The 23,159-nt window shown below is 38.0% G+C and overlaps 1 protein-coding gene across 3 annotated transcripts in view; it reads left to right on the forward strand.

Moving 5' to 3' along the window:
* Positions 1–23,159, forward strand: part of TPST1 (tyrosylprotein sulfotransferase 1) — a 166,492-nt gene that overhangs the window by 83,036 nt on the left and 60,297 nt on the right. For 2 of the 3 annotated variants that reach the window (XM_049639190.1, XM_049639191.1), the window contains exon 3: positions 22,773–22,971. In XM_049639190.1, the coding sequence (XP_049495147.1) occupies positions 22,773–22,971 (199 nt within the window). Of the gene's footprint in view, positions 1–14,375; positions 15,411–22,772; positions 22,972–23,159 lie in introns of those variants that run through there. The other variant, XM_049639192.1, reaches the window with a different exon arrangement.

Below are 23,159 nucleotides of genomic sequence, written 5' to 3' on the forward strand. Positions count from 1 at the left end.
ACACACACACCTGTGGATACCATCAAATGTATTAACATACACATAATGGGAATCCTACAAAGAGAAGAGATACCAAATGAGCAGAAAAAAATAAAAACATGTAACTACTCATCCAGGAAGTTCATCGAACTCCCAAGTAGGATAAAACCAAAGAGATCCACACATAGACACATCATCGTCAAACTTCAGAAGACAAAGAGAATCTTTAAAGCAGCAAGAGAAAAGGATTCATGGCCTACAAGGGATTCTTAATAAGAGTAACAGCTTCCTTTTCATTAGCAATCATGGTTTCCTGGGTGGCTCAGTCAGTTAAGCATCTGACTTTGGCTCAGGTCATGATCTCACACATTGGGCTCTCTGTTATCAGTGCAGAGCCTGCTGAAGATCCTCTCCCCCCCCCCCCCCCGCTTGCTCTCTCTCTCTCAAAAATAAATAAACATTTAGAAAAAAAAAGAAGAAACAACCATGGATTCCAGAATGCATGAGATGCATATTCACAGTGTTGAAAGGCAGAACTCAACTAAGAATTCTTTATCTGCCAAAACTGCCCTTCAGAAATGAAGAAATGAGACAATCTTTGCACATAAAAAGCAAGAGAACTTGTCAGCAGTTGATCTGCCTACAACAAATGCTTCAGGATGAAATGAAAGAACACTGGACTTGAATCTATATAAAAATTAAAGAACATGGGTAAAGTCCCATAGGTTGACTCAGCGCTGGCAAGATGGTCCTTAGAAAAAGGAAGTCTTTCAAAGATCACTTGCATCACTTCTCTCCACTTTTCAGGAGTCCTGCTGTTTTCCTTCATCCAGCATATAATTTTTTAATAGATTAATGAAGTGAGATCTTTTCACCATTCTAATTCTGCATAAAAAATAAGTAAATAAAAGAGTGGGCTTACCACTATTAGTCAATAGGAAATGCAAATTAAAACCATAGTGAGATACACCTACATATGCACCACAATGGTTAGTATTAAATGGTTGGACAATACATAGTGTTGGCAAGGATATGAAACAACTGGAATTCTTAATGTTGGTGGGAGTGTAAACTAGTATAGCCACTTGGGAAAACTACTTGTTATAGCAAATATGCTGTTGCAGGATTTTTTAACCAGAGTTTGTTGTCTCCTGCTTTGAAGAATGAAGAGGTCAACACAGCTAAAATCAGCAGGCAAAACTTTATTAGAGTATAAGATCAGAAAGTAAGAACAGTATGAAAGCTCTCTTTACAGAAAAGGGGCATTCGAAAGTGAATGCCCGCAACTGTAGGCAAGGGACTTTGTTTTATGGGGTTTTCTCGGCCCCGTTCCTTCCCCCTCGTTCCTTCTCAGGTTCTACCCTTATTGGCTTGCTAATTTTAGGTGCTGGGTTGTCCATTCCTGATTGACTTGATTCCATTATGTGAGGAGTCAGACTATGGTCCTACCATTTCACATATAACGTAAGTTTTATGATTTACTTATTTTAGTTAGGTATTTTGCTTGTCAAATTCCTAAGGGGAACCTGAAGTGGAGTAGGTGATGTCTGTTACATTTTTAAGAGGAACTTTAGGCCTGAGGGAGTTTGCTCCTGGGTCAGATGCTCCCAGCAGTGTTTTAAAATATGTGTTTTTCCCCACCCAGGGACCTTAGGTCCTAACCTTTCCCTCTCTGCCTATTTTATTCTATCTTTCCCTGTCACAATGCCTGCCTACCTTCTGACCTATCAAATCTATTCCAACAGCTGGAAGCAAAACCAAATGCTTATCAATAGGAGAACAGATAATGTGGTATCTTCACGCAGTGAGCTACAGACTACTCTGCAAGAAAAAGGGCTAAGGGCAAACTGCTGATACACAAATGTTGAATCTCACAAATAGGCTTTGCATAAAAAGCTAGACACAGGGGCGCCTGGGTGGCTCAGTCAGTTGAGCGTCCGACTTCAGCTCAGGTCACGATCTCACGGACCGTGAGTTCGAGCCCCGCGTAGGGCTCTGGGCTGATGGCTCAGAGCCTGGAGCCTGCTTCCAGTTCTGTGTCTCCCTCTCTCTCTGCCCCTCCCCCATTCATGCTCTGTCTCTCTCTGTCTCAAAAATAAACAAACGTTAAAAAAAAAATTAAAAAAAAAAAGCTAGACACAAAAGAATATATAATTTAAGTTTCCATTTGTATAAAGGTCAAAAATCAGGTAAAACTGATCTATATAATAAGTAGAATACCATTTATCTTATGGGTACTGACTGGCATGTCGCACAAAAGAGCCAGTTTAGAGGCTGAGAATGTTCCCTGTCTTGTTCTGGATGTTGGTTCCATAGTATATACATAAAAATTTTAATTAAATGCTGAAAAGAAGTTGCTATTCTTGAAGTTCTGTTTGTACTTTATGTTATGTGAGATAGTTTAAGATCTTGAAATATGTGTCATTACTCTGTCCGTGTTGTTCAAATCAGGGATAAATAAAACTATGTAATTAAATCACTGGAAGGAAATTCAACCACAGTTTCATTATTTATAAGTACTAAAAGTCTTTTTTTTTTTGGTCTTCATTAAAGTATAACATGTTAAAGTAATTTACCTTTGAGGTGAAAATATAAATTTAGGTTTAATAATGAATCTGATGATTACCCTATTTGATTTTAGGCAGTGTTTAAATATTTGGTCATATAGGCTATTCTTGAAATCCAGAATGGGCTAAGGGCAATTATTACCGACATTTAACTAGCTTGGTTCTGTTATTTCATGCTGGAGGACCACAGTAGAATGAACAAATAAGTGAACTTTTGAGAAATAAAGTGTCAGTGTTTTCACAACTACTTGTAGGCTGTAAAAAAGAAACGAAATCTGTTCCTTGCAAAGAATGCAAGTCTGGCCAAACACCAAGATGTTGCTGCATAGGGAAAATAAAACAACCAGAGACAAAACCACAACAGAGCTGCTTTCATCCCAGAATGTTCTAGGACCTAAAGAACTTAAGGACTGAGACATAACCAGACATAGAGGAGAGGAAGGGTAATCAAGGGAGGAGAGAGAGTCTATTTTTTTTTTCTTGACCTTGTGTTAACTGTTATTCTAAACCTAGAAATGCTGATTTCATCTGAAAAATCAGAAACAGATTTGTCCAGTTTATTCATTTATTCAACAAATATTTATTGACCTTCTGCTATGTTCCTTAGCACATTGTAAGCACTTGAGATACAGCAGCAAATGAGACACAAATCCTGCCCTTATGGAACATATATTGAGAGTGAGGGGTGGGGTAGGAATGCATTATTCCTAACACACATTATACATGTTGCAGTAAGCCTATATTAGGTAGTTACTTTTCTTCTTTAGCCATAGTTTAGTTTTCAACCCATGGAACCTCCAGTTGAATGCTATTTAAGCCCCATTACCCTTTCTAAAGAGACCCTCCTTTGTTCTTAAATAATAAGATCTTCTTGCCTATGAATCAGTTGGTTTGTCTTGATAAGTGGTAAAGAATAGGGTTACAATCAGACCCAAATCATATGGGAATTTAGGACAGTGGTATCATACGCAAAGCAGTGCAGTAGCCCCCACCCTTGCCTACAGTTTTGCTGGTCAACCACAGTCTAGAAGCAGATAATCCTTTTGGCATGTCATCAGAAGGTCAATTGTAGCCTGATGCTGGTTACAATGTTGTATCACTCACCTCACTTTCTCATCACATAGGCTTTTTATCATCTTCACATCATTGCAAGAAGGGTGAATACAGTACAATCTAATATTTTGAGAGAGAGACCACGTTCACATAACATATATATACATTGTAACAATTATTCTATTTTATTTTCAGTTATTGTTAAACTCTTATTGTGCCTAATTTATAAATTAAACTTTATCATAGGTAGAAAACATAGTGTGTGTGTGTTCACACACACACGGTTCAGTACTGTCAGTGTTTTCAGGCATCCACTGAGGGTCTTGGAACTTATCCCTGGTGGATAAGGATTGACTACTGGATCCTAAAGTCAATGCAGGGAAAAGCTGAAATTAATAAAACAGAGAAAAATAGTAGAAAGGAGAAACAAAAATGAAAATTGATTATTTGAAATGGTCAATAAAAAGGTAAACCCTTTGCAATATCATGAAGGTATATAAGGGAGTAAACATATATCACCTAAAGGATGAAAAAGGAGACATAATACAGATGTGAAAGAAATTAAAAGAGGGGTGGCTCAGTCGGTTGAGCGTCCGACTTCAGCTCAGGTCATGATATCACAGTCTGTGGGTTCGAGCCCCACATCAGGCTCTGTGCTGATAGCTCAGAGCCTGGAGCCTGCTTTAGATTGTGTCTCCCTCTCTCTGCCCCTCCCCCGCTCGTTCCCTGTCTCTCTTGCTCTCAAAAATAAATAAAACATAAAAAAAAAAAAGAAATTAAAAGAATTATATGTGAATGCTATGAAAGAGTATCTTTGTAGTAAATTGAAAGCCCAGAGATAATAGCTGATTTTTCAGGATAGATGGAGAACTTAAAAAGGTTGATTAGTCTCTGAGAGATTGAAAAGGTGATTAAGGAAAACATTTTAAAAGGCATAGATGTGGGGTGCCTGGTGGCTCAGTCAGTTAAGGATCTGACTTTGGCTCAGGTCATGATCTCATAGTTCATGAGTTTGAGCCCCGTGTTGGGCTCAGTACTGACAGCTCAGAGCCTGGAACCTGCTTGAGATTCTGTGTCTCCCTCTCTCTCTCTGCCCCTCCCCCACTCATGCTTTGTCTCTGTCTGTCTCTCTCTCACACAAATAAACATTAAAAATTTTTTTCTTATTTTTAAATTTTTTAAATTTATTATTTTTTAAAAAATTTAATCTTTATTTTTGAGAGAGAGAGAGAGAGAGAGAGAGGCAGAGCTCCAGCAGGGGTGGAACAGAGAGAGAGGGAGACACAGAATCTGAAGCAGGCTCCAGGCTCTGAGCTGTCAGCACAGAGCCTGATGTAGGTCTTGAACTCACGAACTGTAAGTTCATGACCTGAGCCGAAGTTGGACACTTAAACGACTGAGCCACCCAGGTGCCCCCCCCCCCCCAAAATTTATTTTAAATAAATAAAAGGCACAGATGATTCAAAAGTTAGAATTGTTTCTAACTTTTAGAGCACAGATGAGTCCAATGCTATTTAAACTCGTTTAGGTCAGGGGCGCCTGGGTGGCTCAGTCGGTTAAGCATCTGACTTCGGCTCAGGTCATGATCTTGCGGTATGTGAGTTCAAGCCCCGCGTCGGGCTCTGTGCTGACAGCTCAGAGCCTGGAGCCTGTTTCGGATTCTGTGTCTCCCTCTCTCTCTGGCCCTCCCCTGTTCATGCTCTCTCTCTATCTCAAAAATAAATAAACGTTAAAAAAAATTTTTTTTTAAATAAAAAAAAAATAAACTAGTTTAGGTCATAGAAAAAGATGGAAAACTCCCCTGTTCACTTTATGAAACTATGATTTAATGTCAGAACCCAGTAGAAATTATAGAAAAGAAAACCTCAGAGTTTTCTTCCCATATTGATGCTACAATCATAAATCATAAAGTCATAAGTAAAATATTAGTAAGCAGAATTCAGCAGTGTATTAAAGATTGATAAGTTTTTATGACTAATTTTATTTCAAAAATGAATGGTTCATATCAGAAAAATCTGTTAACATCATTCATTACGTCAATAAATTAAAACCAAATGATCATATTATTTAATGCTGGAAGGCTCTTGGTAAAATTCAATTCTCATTCATAATACAAACTGTTAAGGAATAAGAAAAAACTACTGAAACATAATAAAGACTATTTGTTCACTTAACATGTTGAGTACCCATTGAGTACCCATTGCATTAGGGTTATAGCAGTTAACAAAACATACAAAACAAATAAAAATAAGCCCTTTCTTCATGAAACTTATATTAGCATTTGAGAGTCAATCCATTAAAACATAGGCAAGTTAAATGCCTAGTTTGTCAGATGGTAATGAGTACTTTAGAGAAAAATAAAGCAGAAAATAGGTTGTTGCCAAGAGCTGGGATATAGGAATAGTAGGGAGGTCCTCATTGGTAAGGTGATACTTCTAGCAGAGACCTATGAGAGAGCAAGAGCAAGTGAACAAAATACAAAAAAATTGCTGCCCTCATGGAGCCTACAATCTAGTGGAAGGAGAAAAAAACAAAAAACAAAAACTGTACTAAATAGGAAAATCGTGTATTAGGATAGTAGCATTTATAAATGCTGTGGAAAAAGAAAAATCAGAGGAGATAAAGGGGATAAATAATGAGGGGACTTTTTAAATTAAAAAAAGTTTTTAAGTAATCTCTACCCCCATTGTGGGTGCTCAGACTTGGAACCCCAAGATCAAGAGTCACATGTTCTACTGACTGAACCAGCAGGTGTCCCATGGACCAAGGGGTTTTGAGGGGCAGGTTATAATATTACATAGAGTGATCAGAGTATTCCTCATGAAGGTGAGATTTAAGGATATCTTGGAGGTGAAGGAGTTAGCCAAATGGATATCTGGGGAAAGAATATTCCAGGCAGAGCAAACAGCCACTATAAAAACACCAGTGAGGAGCATACCTAGCCTAGGTAAGCAATCACAATAAAGTCAGTGGGGCTGAAACAGAGTGGACGTAGGAGAGTGTAGAAGTCAGATTAGGTTACGGCCACTGTAAGGACTATTTAAATATTAGTTTTGGGGGACGCCTGGGTGGCTTAGTCGGTTAAGCATCTGACTTCAGCTCAGGTCATGAGCTCACAATTTGTGGGTTTGAGCCCCACATCAGGCTCTGTGCTGATAGCTCATAGCCTGGAGCCTGCTTCAGATTCTGTCTCCCTCTCTCTCTCTGCCCCTCCCCTGCTCGCACTCTGTCTCTCAAAAACAAACATTAAAAAAAATTAGTTTTGGGGCACCTGGGTGTCTCAGTCAGTTAAGCGTCCAATTCTTGATTTCCACTCAGGTCATGATCTCATGGTTGTGAGATCAAGCCCCCACATTGGGCCCTGTGCTGGGCGTGGAACCTGCTTGAGATTGTCTCTCTCCTCTCTCCTGCTGTCACGTGCACACTCTAAATTAATTAAATAAAATAAAAATCAGTTTAATGAATTTTAATAAGGCAAACACCCTTATAACTACCATCCATGTCAAGAAATTGAACTATGCCAGTCCATCTAGAAGCCTTTCTAGGTATCCTAATCTCAAATCTCATACTTTCCCCAAAACTATGCACTAATCTGATACTTTTAGAAATCACTTCCTGATGTTTCTTTATAGTTTTATCATCCAAATACACATCCCTATATACTATAGTTTTACCCATCAAAAATAATCTGGCGTGTATTTAAATTCCTTTTAATCTATAGATTTCCAATGCTCAATTTCTATCATTACCATACGCTGTTTTTTGAAGAGCCCAGGTTATTTGCTAGTACAATTATGTATAATCTGAATTTTGCTGATTGCAAAACTTTTGCAATTGGACTGCTGATTATCCAACATATTATTCTTAATTCTGTGTTTCATACAAATTGGTAGCTGAATCCAGAGGCTTAATCATACTCAAGATTTGATTTGGCAAGGCTGTTATGCATAGTTGTCTTACCTTTTGTGATTTTACCAGCCATTAATCCTCAGTGCCTAGATTCATCAGTTTGTTTGACCTTGCAAAATTTTGATAATCTAATTCTGATTTCTTTTCTATATATTATTTGAAAAATTTTTATAAGGAGATACATCCCTCCATCTACTATTTGGTTACCTGGGTTTATGGTCCACATAGGGAAAAGTCATGATAAATACTTGATTCTTAACCTTTATTTGGTAGTTTTCAAGATAATGAGTCGATTCCTTTTCATATCTTTCCAAGAGACTAACTTGAGATTTCAATCTGTTGTAAATTATTATTTTTGTTAAAGTTCAAATTGTCCCATCTCTGGCCCACTAGAAGCTTCTTCAGATTGGCTCCTGCAGACTTTTGCCATGACCATGGGAGTGTCTCATAATTTCCTAGCTATTGGTATGAGAAGATATTACAGGCTCAGCTCAGATCAGGAATGAGCCATTTCTTTAATATGCCCTAGTTTCTTTTAGCAGAAAATGTTATTTTACTACTTTTGTCTGGTGAGGCTATCCCAGTCCTTTGTCAGTGCCCCCTAACTATTTTGGTTGTCTGAAACTCATTTTCTAGTACAGGGGTTGGAAGAAGAGGATGTGCAACAGAGACTGTGCCTTGATAGCCTCAGATAGTTGTTATCCAGTCTTTTACAGAAAAAGTTTGTTGACTTGCACTCTAGTAGCTTTTTCAGAAAGTGTCCATAGAAATAATATTCTCTGATTAACTTTGATAACAGCTGTTCTATGTCATTTGTACATGAAAGTCAGTTTTTCTAGATCTAAAGTTCTTGGCTCAGTTTTCTTCCATGTGCATGTTTAATTGCTGGCAAAAAGTTTTGATGTTGTAAAGTCTGATAATCTAATTTTGATTCTTATTCTTTATTACTTTATTTTTCTACTATAAGTCACATGCTTATTTTGCCTAGGTGCTCAGTGGATTTTTCTTTTGAAGTCCCACTGGATTACATCTTGACGTTGGCCGTTTTAAAGCAAATATTTATTCTTGGTTAGGTCATGTACTCTGTCAACATATACTTGGGGAAAAAAATGTAAAGAATGCTTTCTTTGGAGGAGCTTGGGAAGATGGCGGGGTAAAAGGACCCCCAAGCTCACTCTGTCCCACATTTTCAACTAGATACCCTCCACATCCAGCATAACAAACTGGAGTGATCTGAAGACTGGCAAAACAAACTCCACAGCTAAATATAGAGAAGAAGCTGCAGCTGAAAGGTTAGGAAGGTCAGAAAGGCAGAGGGAGGCTGCCCGCAAGAGGGTGGGAGCTGTGTGCATGGAGAGGGCAGAGAAATGGGCCCTTGCACCAGGGAGCTCACATGGGAAGACAAATCCCTAAAATATTTGGCTTTAAAAACCAGAGGGGCTGAATTCCATGTGTTTATAAAACCAGTGGTACTTGGAGCCTGGAGTTTTAAAAGTCTGCTGAATCAGCACAGAGTGAGCCAGGAGGGTGAGCAATAGCTCAGTTGCTGCCCTTAAAAAGACAGCAGCCTGGATGGAGAGGGAACATAAAAAAGGCAGTTTACACAATGTGGGGGAGCGGGGGGGGGGGCAAACAGGAGACAGATCTGTTCATACTGATTTCAGAACATGTTGGGGGACTTTACTGAAAATGAGGGAGCTGGCAGGCACCATTTTCCTCCCTTACCCCCCAGGATAAACACAGAGCCACCAGTAAGAGGCACTTGTATCTCATCTACTAGCAGTGTTCCATGCCCAAGAGTTTTCCTGAGTACTTGCCCACTCCAAGCTTGCTAACTTCGGCCCTGGGCTCAGGGAAAATTCTGTTAGCAAAAGACCCACACCAAAACAAAATGTAATTAAATTCACAAAATATAGTGCTAAAAAAAAAACCTTTAAAGCAGCAAGACAATAGAAGTCATTAACTTACAAGGGAAAACCCATAAGGCTAGCAGGAGAATTTTCAGTAGAAACTTTGTAAGCCAGAGGGAATGGCATGATATATTCAAAGTGTGAAATGGAAAAAATCTGCAGCCAAGAATACTGTATCCAGCAATGCTATCATACACAATAGAAGGGGAGATAAAGAGTTTCCCAGACAAAAGCTGAAGGAGTTCATGACCACTAAGTACCAGCTTTGCAAAAAAATATTAAAAGGAACTCTTTGAGTGGAAAGGAGAGGCTAAAAGCAGCAGTACAGAGGTAGGAAACACAAAAGCAGTAAAAATGAATATTTCTGTAGAAAATAAGGAATTCACAAAAAAAGGTATAAAGTATAACATATACCTAAAATATGGGGAGGGAGGAGAAAAGAATAGGTTCAAACTTAAATGACCTCCATCTTAATATAGACTGCTATATACAGAAGAGGCTGTATACAAACCAAATGGTAACCATATATCAAAAACCACTAACAAATATGCAAAGAATAAAGAGAAATAAATCCAAATATATCACTAAAGAAAATCGGCAAACATGAAAGAATGAAAGACATGAAAGGATCAGAGACAATCTCCAGAAACAACCATGAAACAAGTAATAAAATGGCAATAAATACATATATATCAATAATTGCTTTGAACGTAAATGAACTAAACACTTCAATCAAAAGACACAGGGTAACAGAATGGATAAAAAAACAAGACCCATCTATATCCTGGCTATAAGAGACCAATTTTATACTAAGACACCTGCAAATTGAAAGTGAATGGATGGAAAAACATCTAGCATGCAAATGGATGTCAAAAGAAAACCAGAGTAGCAATACTATGTCAGACAAAGTAGACTTTAAAACGATTGTAACAAGAGACAACAAAGGACACTATATAATAAAAATGAGGACAATCCAGTGAGACGATATAGCAGTTATAAATATTTATGCACTGAACGAACATAGGAGCACCCAAATACATAAAATAGTTAACAACAAACATAAACTAATTGATAATAATACAGTAATAGTAACACCCCACTTACATCAATGACATCTAAATACGAAACAATGACACCTAACTACGAAACAATGAAGCAATGGCTCTGAATGACACACAGGAGCAGATGGATCTAATGGATATGTTCAGAACATTTTATCCTAAAACAGCAGAATACACATTCTTTTCAAGTGCACATGCAGCATTCTCCAGAATGGATCACATATTAGCTTACAAAACCTCAACAAATTAAAGAAGATCAAAATCATACCATGCATAATTTCTGACCACAACACTATGAAACTAGAAGTCAACCACGAGAAAAAATCTGGAAAGACCACAAATACGTGAAAGTTAAATAACATGCTACTGAACAATGAATGGATCAACTAGGAAATCTAAGAAGAAATTAAGAAGTACATGGAAACAAGTGAAAATGAAAACACAATGGTCCAAAAACTCTGGTATGCAGCAAGGGCCTCTATGAGGGAAATTTATAATAATACAGGGCTTCTTCAACAAGCAAGAAAAATCTCAAATAAACAACCAAAACCTAAAACCAGCAGAAGGAGGGAAATAATAAAGATTAGAGTAGAAATAAATGATATAGAAACTAAAAAATAATAGAAAAATAATAGAAATAAAAACAATCATGGGGTGCCTGGGTGGTTCAGTCGGTTAAGCATCCTACTTCAGCTCAGGTCATGATCTCACAGTTCATGGGTTTGAGCCCCACATCTGGCTCTGTGCTGACAGCTCTGTGTATCTCCCGCTCTTTCTGCCCCTACCCCACTAGTGCTCTGTCTTTCTCAAAAATGAATAAAAACGTTAAAAAAAATTTTAAATAAAAAATCATAAGACAGCATTATGAAAACTATATGCCAACAAATTGGACAACCTGGAAGAAATGGATAAATGGATAAATTCCTAGAAATATATAAACTACCAAATCTGAAACAGGAAAAAATAGAAAACTTGAGTAGACTGATAACCAGTAAAGAAATTAAGTAATCAAAAAACTCCTAACAAACAAAAATCCAGGACCAGATGGCTTCACAGGCAAATTCTACTAAACACTTATTTTTAAAAATTTTTTAAAGTTTATTTATTATTTTTAATAATCTCTACACCCAATGTGGGGCTCAAACTCACAACTCCAAGATCAAGAGTCACAGGCTCTTCTGACTGAGCCAGCCAGGCACCCCTCTGCCAAACATTTAAAGAAAAGTTCATACCTATTCTTCTCGAACTATTTCAAAAAATAGAAAAGGAAGGAAAACTTCTGAGTTCATTCTCTGAGTCCAACATTATTCTGATACCAAAGCCAGATACAGATACCACTTAAAAAGAGAACTATAGGCCAATGTCTCTGATGAACATAATTGCAAAAAATCTCAATACAATATTAGCAAACAGAATCCAACAATACGTTAAAAAAATCATTTGCCAAGATCAAGTGGGATTTACTCTTAGACTGCAAGAGTGGCTCAGTAATCACAAATCAATCAGTGTGATACACCACTTAATAAAGAATAAGAACCATATCCTTTCAATGGACACAGAAAAAGCATTTGACAAAGAACACTATACAGTCATGATAAAAAAAAACCCTCAACAAAGTAGGTTTTAGAGGGAACATACCACAACAAATAAAGGCCATATATGAAAAACCCATAGCTAACATTATACTCAATGGGGAAAAACTGAGAGCTTTTCCTCTGTGGTCAGGAACAAGACAGGAATGTCCACTCTCACCGCTGTTATTTAACATAGTACTGGAAGTCCTAGCCTCAGCAGTCAGACAACAAAAAGAAAAGGCATCCAAATTGGTTAAAAAGGAGTTAATCTTTCCCTATTTGCAGATGACATGATATTATATGTAGGAAACCTGAAAGACTCCACCAAAAAACTACTAGAACTGATAAATTCAGTAAGGTCCCAGGATATAAAATCATTTTATTTATTTTTTAATTTTTTTTAATGTTTATTTTCAAGGGAGAGAGAGAGAGCGAGCACACACAAACAGGGGAGAGGCAGATGGACGAGGGAGATACAGAATCCGAAGCAGGCTCCAGGCTCTGAGCTGTCAGCACCAAGCCTGACACAGGGCCTGGACTCACGAACTGTGAGATCATGACCTGAGCCAAAGTTGGACACCCAGCCAACTGAGCCACCCAGGTGCTCCCAGGATATAAAATTATTTTAAAATGGAAAACATTGAACTCTTTTAAGGCATTATTCTATTTCACTTTTAACTTCTTTTAAGGGTATCTGTTGTATTGAGTTAATAACTCTTGCCTTCCTTCAAGCTTAGTCTTCATTTATGAAATGATTTTTTTCATTTCTGATTTTTTCCTGAGTTCTAGCACTTCATTTCTGAATTATTATAATTATGATTTATGTTGTTATTCCATGTCTTGTATCATTGTCTTAATGTCTTTTAGCTTGTTTTAAAATACTAAGTTATAGGAGCACCTGGGTGTCTCAGTAATTGAGCATTCAACTTCTGCTCAGGTCATGATCTCACAGTTTGTGAGTTCGAGCCTCATATCAGTCTCTCTGCTGTCAGCACATAGCCCACTTTGGATCCTCTCTCTCCCTCTCTCTGCTCCTTCCCCACTTGTGCTCTCTCTCTCAAAAATAAAAAATTTAAAAAATGAAACGGTAAGTTATAATTCTAGTATGTTTTTGAGCTGGTTTTTTTGGTTGTTTTTCATATCCATAGGGATGTTATTCTCATTCTGTTTTTTCTTATAAGAACTTTGTATGAGATTTGATCTTAACTTTTTTTGTCCATTTGTACATGAAAATAGTTTTCTTGAAATTTTCAAGGAGTAATAGTTCAAGATATGTTTATATATTTCACAGATCTCTTTCTGTTTTCTTTGGAAGATTTTAAATAATGTGGTGGTTTACTTTTTGATATTTCCTGGCTCTCTGCCCTATTCTCAATCATATTCTCAATCTTCTCATTCCTTTGTCTCTGACCCTATTCTGACTCTACTCTTAGAACTTTCTGTTTAGTGCGGTGCCCTGTCCTGGAAAGGAGCTATGGCTCCTTGGCTGGTTGGTTTCAAGAGTTCATGTTTCCCAGCCTTCTCTGACTCCTTTCAGAACTTAACCTTTGTACTCATCTTTAGATTTGGGTGACACCTCTCCCAGTTTCAACTATATTCTAAAATAGATCTGGTGTAATTTTCAAAGTACAGTTGATCTTTGAGTAACGTGGGTTTGAAATGTGCACATCCACTAATACATGGACTTCTTCAATGATATATTGGGAAAATTTTGGGAGATTTGTGACAACTTGAAAAAATTCTCAGACAAACCATGTGGCCTGGAGATATTGAAAAAAAAATAAAAAGTAAGGTATGTCATGTGCATGAGATATATAGGTACTAGTCTTTTATCATTTACTGTCATAAAATATATACAAATCTATTATAAAAAGTTAAGTTTTGGGGTGCCTGAGTGGCTCAGTCAGTTGAACGTCCAACTTCGGCTCAGGTCATGATCTCATGATTCATGAGTTTGAGCCCCACGTCAGGCTCTGTGCTGACAGCTCGGAGCCTGGAGCCTTCTTCAGATTCTGTGTCCCTCCTCTCTCTCTGCCCCACCCCTGCTTGTGCTCTGTCTCTCTCTGTCTTTCAAAAATGAATAAACATAAAAAAAAAAGTTAAGTTTTACCAAAAATTATGCCCACAGACTTAGAGACTGTACATATTTTCATTTTTTGATGGCTAATGTTAGAAATACGTATAATATCTACAGTGTTTTATATCATGTACAATGATATTGATGTAGGTATTGATAGACAATTCATAGATGAATAAACTTACAGTATCATAAATAGTGCATTTTTTATTTCTTGTGATTATTAAAATAACATTGTTTTCTAGGGGTTCCTGGAAGGTTCAGTCGGTTAAGCATCTGACTTCAGCTCAGGTCGTGATCTCGCAGTTTATGAGTTCAAGCCTGGCGTCCGGCTCTGTGCTGACAGCTTGGGGCCTGGAGCCAGCTTCTGATTCTGCATCTCCCTCTCTCTCTCTCTGCCCCTCCACTGTTCACACTCTGTCTCTTTCTGTCAAAAATAAATAAACATTTAAAAAAAATTTTTTTAAATAACATTGTTTTCTCTAGCCTACCTTATTGTATCACTTTACAGTATAAACTACATATAATGTACAAAATACGTGTTAATTGACTTTTTATGTTATCAGTAACTCTTCCTGTCAACACACTATTAGTAGTTCAGTTTTGGGGAAGGCCAAAGTTATACAAGAGGGATGCCTGGCTGGCTCAGTTGGTAGAGCATGTAACTCTTTATCTCAGGAATCATGAGTTCAAGTTCCACATTGGGCATAGAAATTACTTAACAAAAGTAAAGAATTATACAAGGATTTTCAAGTGCGTGGACATCAGCAACCCTAAATGCCATGTTGTTCAAGGGTCAGTCTTGTAAATGTCTTTTCGATGCCCTGTTGCTACCTTCTCCTTCCTCCCACTCATTTCATGTAGGTATTACCATTATGTTATTGTTTCCAACCACTTGTATTTTGGGGTCTGTAGGGCAACTTTGTCACCTAATTTTATTTTAAATGTTTTTCATGGTTTTTTTGCTCTGCTATCTGGTTTCTTGGTTTTCGTGGATGATTTGACAAGTTTTAAAAACCTATTCTTGTGGTTTCTCAGACTCCCTCTCATTTTCAGGCCTTGGACTTAGAATACCTGGGGAGGCACTGCAGGATTTTGAACAGAGGAGTGACACAATCTAACTCTCTCTGGTATATGTAATGTAGATAGACCACAGGATGTGAAGGAAGAAGCAGGGTAGCTAGTAGAATATTGTAGAAATCTAGGCAAGAGATAATGTTGGCTTGGACCAGGGGAGTAGCTGTGGAGTTGATGAGAAATGACCATATTTGGATATATTTTTGAAGTATAAATTGATAAGATTTTCAGATGGATTAGATGTGGCGTTTGAGAGAAAGAGGGTAGTCAAAAGACAGTTCCAGGTTTTTTTTATTAAATTTTTTTTCTGTGTTTTTTCATTTTTGAAAGACAGAGAGAGACAGAGGTGGGGCAGAGAGAGAGGGGGACACAGAATCTAAAGCAGGCTCCAGGCTCCGAGCTGTCAGCACAGAGCCTGACGCGGGGCTCAAACTCACGAACTGCGAGACCATGACCTAAGCTGAAGTCGGATGCTCAACCGACTGAACCACCCAGGCGCCCCAAGATAGTTCCAGTTTTATTTTATTCTGCACAGCCAGAAGAATGGAGTGGTTTTCAGATACAATTGGGAGGGCCATGGGTATAGTATTTGGGGATAAAATCAGGAGTTAAGTTTGACCTGTGTTGAGCTTGAGATAGTTATTAGACTTCTGCATGGATCTTTGCAATCCCACTATTCCATGGACTGAAAAAGAAAGACATTGCTTATTATAGAAAATTGGAGAATACAGAAAAGTTAGATAAGAATATAAAAATCACAATCACATCACGGTCATTGTGAGCATTTTGATATGATTCTGTGAGAATATATAACACATCACAAAATTGCATTTCTGTTGTGTACACAGTTTTTTAAGGTTTATTTATTTTGAGAGAGAAAACAGGAGAAGGGGAGAGAGGGAGAGAGAGAATCCCAAGCAGGCTCTGCACTGTCAGCGCAGAGCCCAACATGGGACTCGGTCTCACAGACCATGGATCATGACCTGAGCCGAGATCAAGAGTCATCTATTAATTGACTGAGCCACCCAGGTGCCTCTAAATCCACTTTCACAAGACATAACCTAAGCATTTGCTAAGAGTGAAATGGTCTTTGAAAACATGACTTTTAATGGTATTTCATCTTTTGTTTTAGTCTAATAAGTCTAACCATATGGATTATATACTCTTACCCATTCCTTTTTGCCTGTCCATTCTAGCCCTGATGCTTCCTTTAGTCCAGAGAATTTGGTTTCCTGTAGTAGTTGCTGTGTATCATAATTCATACCTGTGGTTTGGCAGCCTGCCTGGTTCAAGAAAGATCCATGCTTTTAAAATGAGTGTTTTGGAAGATTATATTCACCTCAGTCATTTCAAGATTTTGGCGTTGTCCCCGAGGGCAGGTGCCTTCTACTATGAGCACTGCAGAGGGAAGTGAGCCTCGATGCCTAGGACTGGGGGAGAATCTGCTGATTCACAGATATCTGGCCTTGCAGCGCTGTTCCCAGGCTGTGGGTGTTGAGAAATCCCAGTCTAGCAGACACTATGTGTTAAGGTCCCAGTGAGACTAGTGGTATGGTAACTAATTTATATCCTAGTACGATTAGGCGTAAGTGGTGGTTAATTTCTAGAAAGACTGAAGAAGTGAAGGGAATTTGATGAACTGCATGCAGCCTGCAGGTTGTTGTTCTCTAGGAAAGAAAATCAGGCTTTCTGAACGAAGCTCATTTCTCTCTAATAACTGTATCCTTTTGAACAGAGATCAACAAACTTTTTCTGTAAAGGACCAAGTATTTTTGACTTGACAAGCCATACAGTTTCTGTTGTAATATTCAGCTCTGACTTACAGCAAAAACAGCCATAGACTGTACAGAAACTTGTGGATGTGGCTGTGTTCGAGTAGAACTTTATTTACAAAATAGGCAGCAGAGCAAATTTGGGCCACAGTTTGCCAATCTCTGCTTTTGAAGAATGTTTTTTAAAACTGAGTATTAGTGGCTATTATCCTCAGTCTCTGAGGATCAGTTTTCTTAGATCACAAAGCTAGATCACACAGGCCCAACTTCCAGGTCTGCGTTCTCCCACTGGACCTTGCTGCCTCATAGAAAAAGGCAAACGAAACAGCTAGAGCCCCTGGGAAGAGCGGACAGGTGAGCCTGAAGAGCTGATTTGGAACTAAGAAGCAACTCTAAAAGTTTAATTGTAGAAAGTTTGTGTGGCTCATGAAGCAGTGACCTCCTGGAGGATTGGGACCATACCAACCCTCTCGTTTTTTATTTATTTTCTATTTCATTCTGTTTGTTTTTTTTTTATACTGTAGCTCAACAAATACTCTTTTGAACCTGGTAAGTGCAAAGTAAACATTATTTTTTATTTCTTTTCTTCCTCTCACCTTCCCCACCCAAGCAGCTTCACTACATTCTTGACTCTCCACTTTCTAAGTGTACCAGGTCTCTCCTGTGTGTAAAAGTTGATGGGGTCCTTCTGTGATGAGGGACAGCACCCGAGACTCCCCCACACAGACCCTACGTGCCCTTAAAATGCAGTCTCAGATTACAATTGACAGTTTTTTTTCTATGAAGAGCTAAATACTAAATATGTTAGGTTTGGGGAACAAGATGGTCTTTACCTCAACTACTCAACCCTGCCATTGAAGAGCAGCCATAGATAATGTGTAACAAATGGGCATGGCTGTATTCCAATAAAACTATGACATTGAAATTTCATATGATTTTCATGTGTTAAGAAATATTCTTTTGAGTTTTTAAAAACCATTTAAATATGTAAAAACCATTCTTAGCTTGAAGGCTAGACAAAAACAGGCAGTGGGACTGAATTTGGCCTGTGGCCCATACATTGCTAACCCTTGCCTTAGCAGCTTGGCAATTTGCCCTGATTCATGTCCCACCCTAGGAGAAGAACGGCTTAGTTGTGTTATCTGGAATCACTTACATAGTTTTTAGCTTTTGTCATTACATTTATTATGCTGCATATTAATCATATGTATTTGTTTTTCTCTCTTACTGGACTCTGAGCTTCTTGAGAGGAGGGCCATGATCTAGTCAGTCATTTTTGCATCCTTGGTATCCACCACTTGACCTGACACATAGTGGGTATTCAGAAAATGTTTAATTTGAATTTTAACGATCAATAAATAAAAAATGTCATTACTACTGAAACACTAGAGAAACACCTGACTGATAGGTAGTAGGCCTTCCCAAGTTCTTCCCTTTAGCTGCATGTGCTGCTAGTGGATCTTTGGACTCAGTGGTTACATAACAAAAACCTTTCCAGATTCTTTCATTTTAGAGTTCTGTCACTTTCAGACAAGGGATGGTTGTACTTTAAATTATTACTTTGATCATAATGACAAACAATGGCTTTCATGTTTCTTATGAACAGTGCTATAATCTGGATGAAAAAAACAATAATAGCTATTGTTTATTGAGCATATACTACATTCCAGTCTCTTAGTGAACGCTAGTGTTTCTTTAGGCTTCTGGTAACTTTCTGATTACCATCAATTTACCTCTTTTTCTGGGTTCTATACTCCTAAAACAAAACAAAGCAACAGCATTGTGATGGTTTTCCTCCATACTACCTACTGTAATGAGTGATAACACTGTCTACTCTGCCCTTCACATCTAATCTGAATTCACCTAGACTCCATCCCCTCTTCCCCATATCTAATTGGCCACTAAGTCTTATCAGTGTTTTTTTTAATCTGTCGAGTTTTCCTTCTACTTCTATCACTTGCTCTACTGAATTAATAATTTCTCAAGTTTTCCAATATATAGTTAAACATCTTTACTAGTTTTTCTGACCTTGATTACCCCGTCCCTCAATCTGCCTTACCTATAATTATCAGCATTGAATGCTTCTAGCAGTAACCTAATCATGTCAGTCCCATGATTAAAACTCTTCTATCATTCCCATCATTTTCAAGATAAAGTCAATTCCCCAGTCATGACATACAAGACCCTATGTGTGACTCCAGAGCTTAACACACACATGTTTCAAAACTCAGAAATATTTGGACCTCAGAAAGGTCATATAATGTACATAATATTATAAAATACCCTCTGCTTATTCTGTGTCAGCACTGTGTAATCATACACATTAATATTTCTTCATCAAAGAGTTTGGTTGTTTATGCCAACTAGAATAATGACTATAAATAGATTCCTATCAGTTCAGGTCATATTTTGCTGCCAGATGAAGGCAAGAAACTGTTTACTTTTTAGAGTTTTTTAGATCTCAGAATTTGAGATAGGAGATTATGGCCCTGTAGATACCCAGTGGTCTGCTAGAGCTGACTTGCCCTGGCTGTCAAGAGCCCAGTTTGCACATCTCTTCTTGACTCTGCAGTTGGTGAGGCACATTGGTAGTTTGAAATCAGCCATGGAAGGTATGGTATTTATGCTATGGACCTCAGTAAATGCAACAAATCATGGCTTTTCCCCTCCCTGGAGATCAGGTTGTTAAACATTACCAGCAAAGCATTGTATATATTCCTAATATATGTATAGTATATTTGTGTATTTTTACCATTGTGGCAAACCAACTTGCTCACACTATGCAGTAAGGAACAAAAGAGTAAAGTTTTCAGGGAAACACAGAATGTAAAAATTAAGAAGATCAATAAGAGAAACTGGGAAAAATTGGAGCTTTGGAACCAGAGCTTCAAATTCTAACTCCACTTGTTCCAGGCTGTATGACCCTGGATAAATCACTTATCTGGATTTCAGTTTACACATTTGAAAAATGGGGACTGATATATTTCTCTTAAGGTTGTTTTAGGGATCTATAATTAGATATCACATGTCAAGCCTAACATAGGATGAATAGAAAATGTTATTCTTTGTTTACTATAAGCCTTATTTTTCTGGAGATGTTTATTTCTGCAGACATGACTCCCATTCTCTAACATTGCTAATGCCCCCACAGAAAATATCATGCAGTTTAGCACTTGTATGTTTTCTGGTTAGTTCATCTTGTGTCAGTTGATCTCCTTATAAAAATGATCCTTGACTTTTCTTGAGCATGTCTGTCTAAACTAAATTTACGGGCGTTCCTCCCCCCCCCCCCCCCATGAAAAGCTTTCAGTCATTCACTTAATAAACATTAATTGAGCATCTATTACATGTTAATGTGCTAGGTGCCAGTGATAGATTAACAAGACATAGACCCTCCTTATGTTTCGATGGAATGATAGTTGGGCAAGGAAGCCAACTGTTTAAGTGCAGGGAAACTGGGAGGTTTTGTAATCATCTGGGTGAGATGTGATGGTGATAAGAACTGAGGTAGTGGCAGTAGGAATGAAGGAGAGATGTCTTACTCAAAGATAAAGACTGTAGAACTGGATAACTTGGGAGTGACCTTGCTTTCTTTCTCCCTGCCCCATCTGAGATCTCTGGCTTTGCCTTATGGATAGGTGGTGGTGCCATTTATCAATATAAGATGTACATAAAAGGGATCAGATCTTGAGCAGAAGATGATGGGTCCCGTTTTAGACCATCTTAGTTTTGAGGTGTGTGTGGGGTATATGGGCAGGGTGACCATATTTATCATTTACTTAAAATTACTTGAATTTATCATACAAACTTGAACATTTATGAGAGTGAGTAGGATGTGCCCTTAATATTGAAGCTGGGGCAATATTTATAAACTGGACCTGGCCTGGAAAACCCAAGGGTGTCAAGAAAAGATCATTAAATATCAAGCCATACAGGGAAAAAGCATAGAGTAGAAAGAGCAGTGGGTTAAGTGGAGTCCTGAAGAAATTTTTAAGAGAGGGAGGAAATGTGATCATTGAAGCAGGAAGGAAACTTGGAGCTAGTGGTCTCACAGAATCCCAGGGAATAATCATTTTATTTTCTCTTGTCTGTTGTTTAGGAGTAGAGCCCCTTTGAAGGATTCAACATCAGATGCAGACCTCTCTGCAGTGAGAGGTCATGTACATGTTAAACATGTACCTGTTAAAAAGGGGTTTTTACCTTTTATTAGAATACTAATTTGAATGACTTAGTTATTATAAAACTCTCTTAAGCACTTTTGTTTTGCAGTCATTTGGCCAAAATCTGCTAATTCAGATCCAGTTTAAATCTAGGTGTTATTTTATATTTATTTTATTTATATTTATTTATTTTATCCTAAGAGTATGAGTTATTTAGTCAAATATGTAAGTATAACCACTACAAGCACAAAGTAAATCTCTAGGTCAAGAGATAGAACACATTTTTTTCTGAAATACTGAAAATCATAAACAGCACTTCTTTTCCTTCCTTATAAAAAAGTGTTCTTCAGGAAGTCAACAGAAAATAGAACAGGGGTGCGCCTGGGTGGCTCAGTCAATTAAGCATCTGACTCTTTTTTTTTTTTAATTTTTTTTTAACGTTTATTTATTTTTGAGACAGAGAGAGACAGAGCATGAATGGGGGAGGGTCAGAGAGAGGGAGACACAGAATCTGAAACAGGCTCCAGGCTCTGAGCTGTCAGCACAGAGCCCGACGCGGGGCTCGAACTCACGGACCGCGAAATCATGACCTGAGCTGAAGTCGGCCGCTTAACCGACTGAGCCACCCAGGCGCCCCTAAGCATCTGACTCTTGATTTCAGCTCAGGTCATGATCTCATGATTTCCTGAGTTCGAGCCCTGCGTCAGGCTCTGTGCTAACTGCAGGAGCCTGCTTGGGATTCTCCTTCTCTCCCTCTTTCTCTGCCCCTCCCTTGCGCTTGCTTGGCTCTCTTTCTCTCTCTCTCAAAATAAACTTTAAAAAAAGGAAAAAAGGAAAAATAGAACAAATGAATATTTTGCATTCTTAGTGGATTATGCTGGCTATTTTCCTCCTAATATTTTATTATGAAAAATTTCAAACATACAAAGAATTGAAAGAATTACACCTACTAACTATAATTAATATATTGCTGTATTTGCTTTATCACATATCTCTTTGTCCATCTGTTTATCCCTCTAGTCATTCATCTATCCATCTTATTTATTTATTTGTTTGTTTAATTTTGATGCCTTTCAAGTAAGTTGATTGGCTGTTTTCCTAAGAAATCTTAGCTTTATTTTTTCTGGATGTTGTAATTTGTACAGATGTTTTCAGCTGACCGTTTTTCCTGTTTCTAGAAATATGAAGTTGCCAATAATAACTGTCAAACTTAGAACATTAAAAAAAAAAGCCTGGTAAATAGTGTCAAGCCCGATTAGTGTCTTCTTTCTCAATAGATTTATAACTGAGACACTTATAATTGTTAAAGTTATCAAAAAGAATTTCCAGGGGCGCCTGGGTGGCGCAGTCGGTTAAGCGTCCGACTTCAGCCAGGTCACGATCTCGCGGTCCGTGAGTTCGAGCCCCGCGTCAGGCTCTGGGCTGATGGCTCGGAGCCTGGAGCCTGTTTCCGATTCTGTGTCTCCCTCTCTCTCTGCCCCTCCCCCGTTCATGCTCTGTCTCTCTCTGTCCCAAAAATAAATAAAAAACGTTGAAAAAAAAAATTAAAAAAAAAAAAAGAATTTCCATTGGTCTTTTAATATTATTTATTGGTATTCTAAATAAATACTTATTCATACTGTATTGTTTTCAGAGTGGAGAGATCTACAGACCAAGTCATCAAGCCAGTCAATGTAGGAGCGCTATCAAAATGGGTTGGGAAGATACCCCCAGATGTTTTACAAGACATGGCAGTGATTGCACCCATGCTTGCCAAACTTGGATATGACCCATATGCCAATCCACCTAACTATGGAAAACCTGATCCCAAAATTCTTGAAAACACTAGAAGGGTAAGTGAGAGTTTTTAAAATGAATTGAGAAAACTGAATATGGAATTTGGGTCCTGAGCATTTTTTTTTCATTTTGCTTCTTATTTTTTGTGATCAGAAATTTATTTTAAGTTTGAGAAATTCTATTTGTAGAATGCTTTATCATGAGAACTCTTCCTGCATTTTAAGGGTAACTGTGGCTCTTCCCA

This window comes from Panthera uncia, chromosome E3 (genome assembly GCF_023721935.1).
Source record: "Panthera uncia isolate 11264 chromosome E3, Puncia_PCG_1.0, whole genome shotgun sequence".
Lineage (NCBI taxonomy): Eukaryota > Metazoa > Chordata > Mammalia > Carnivora > Felidae > Panthera > Panthera uncia.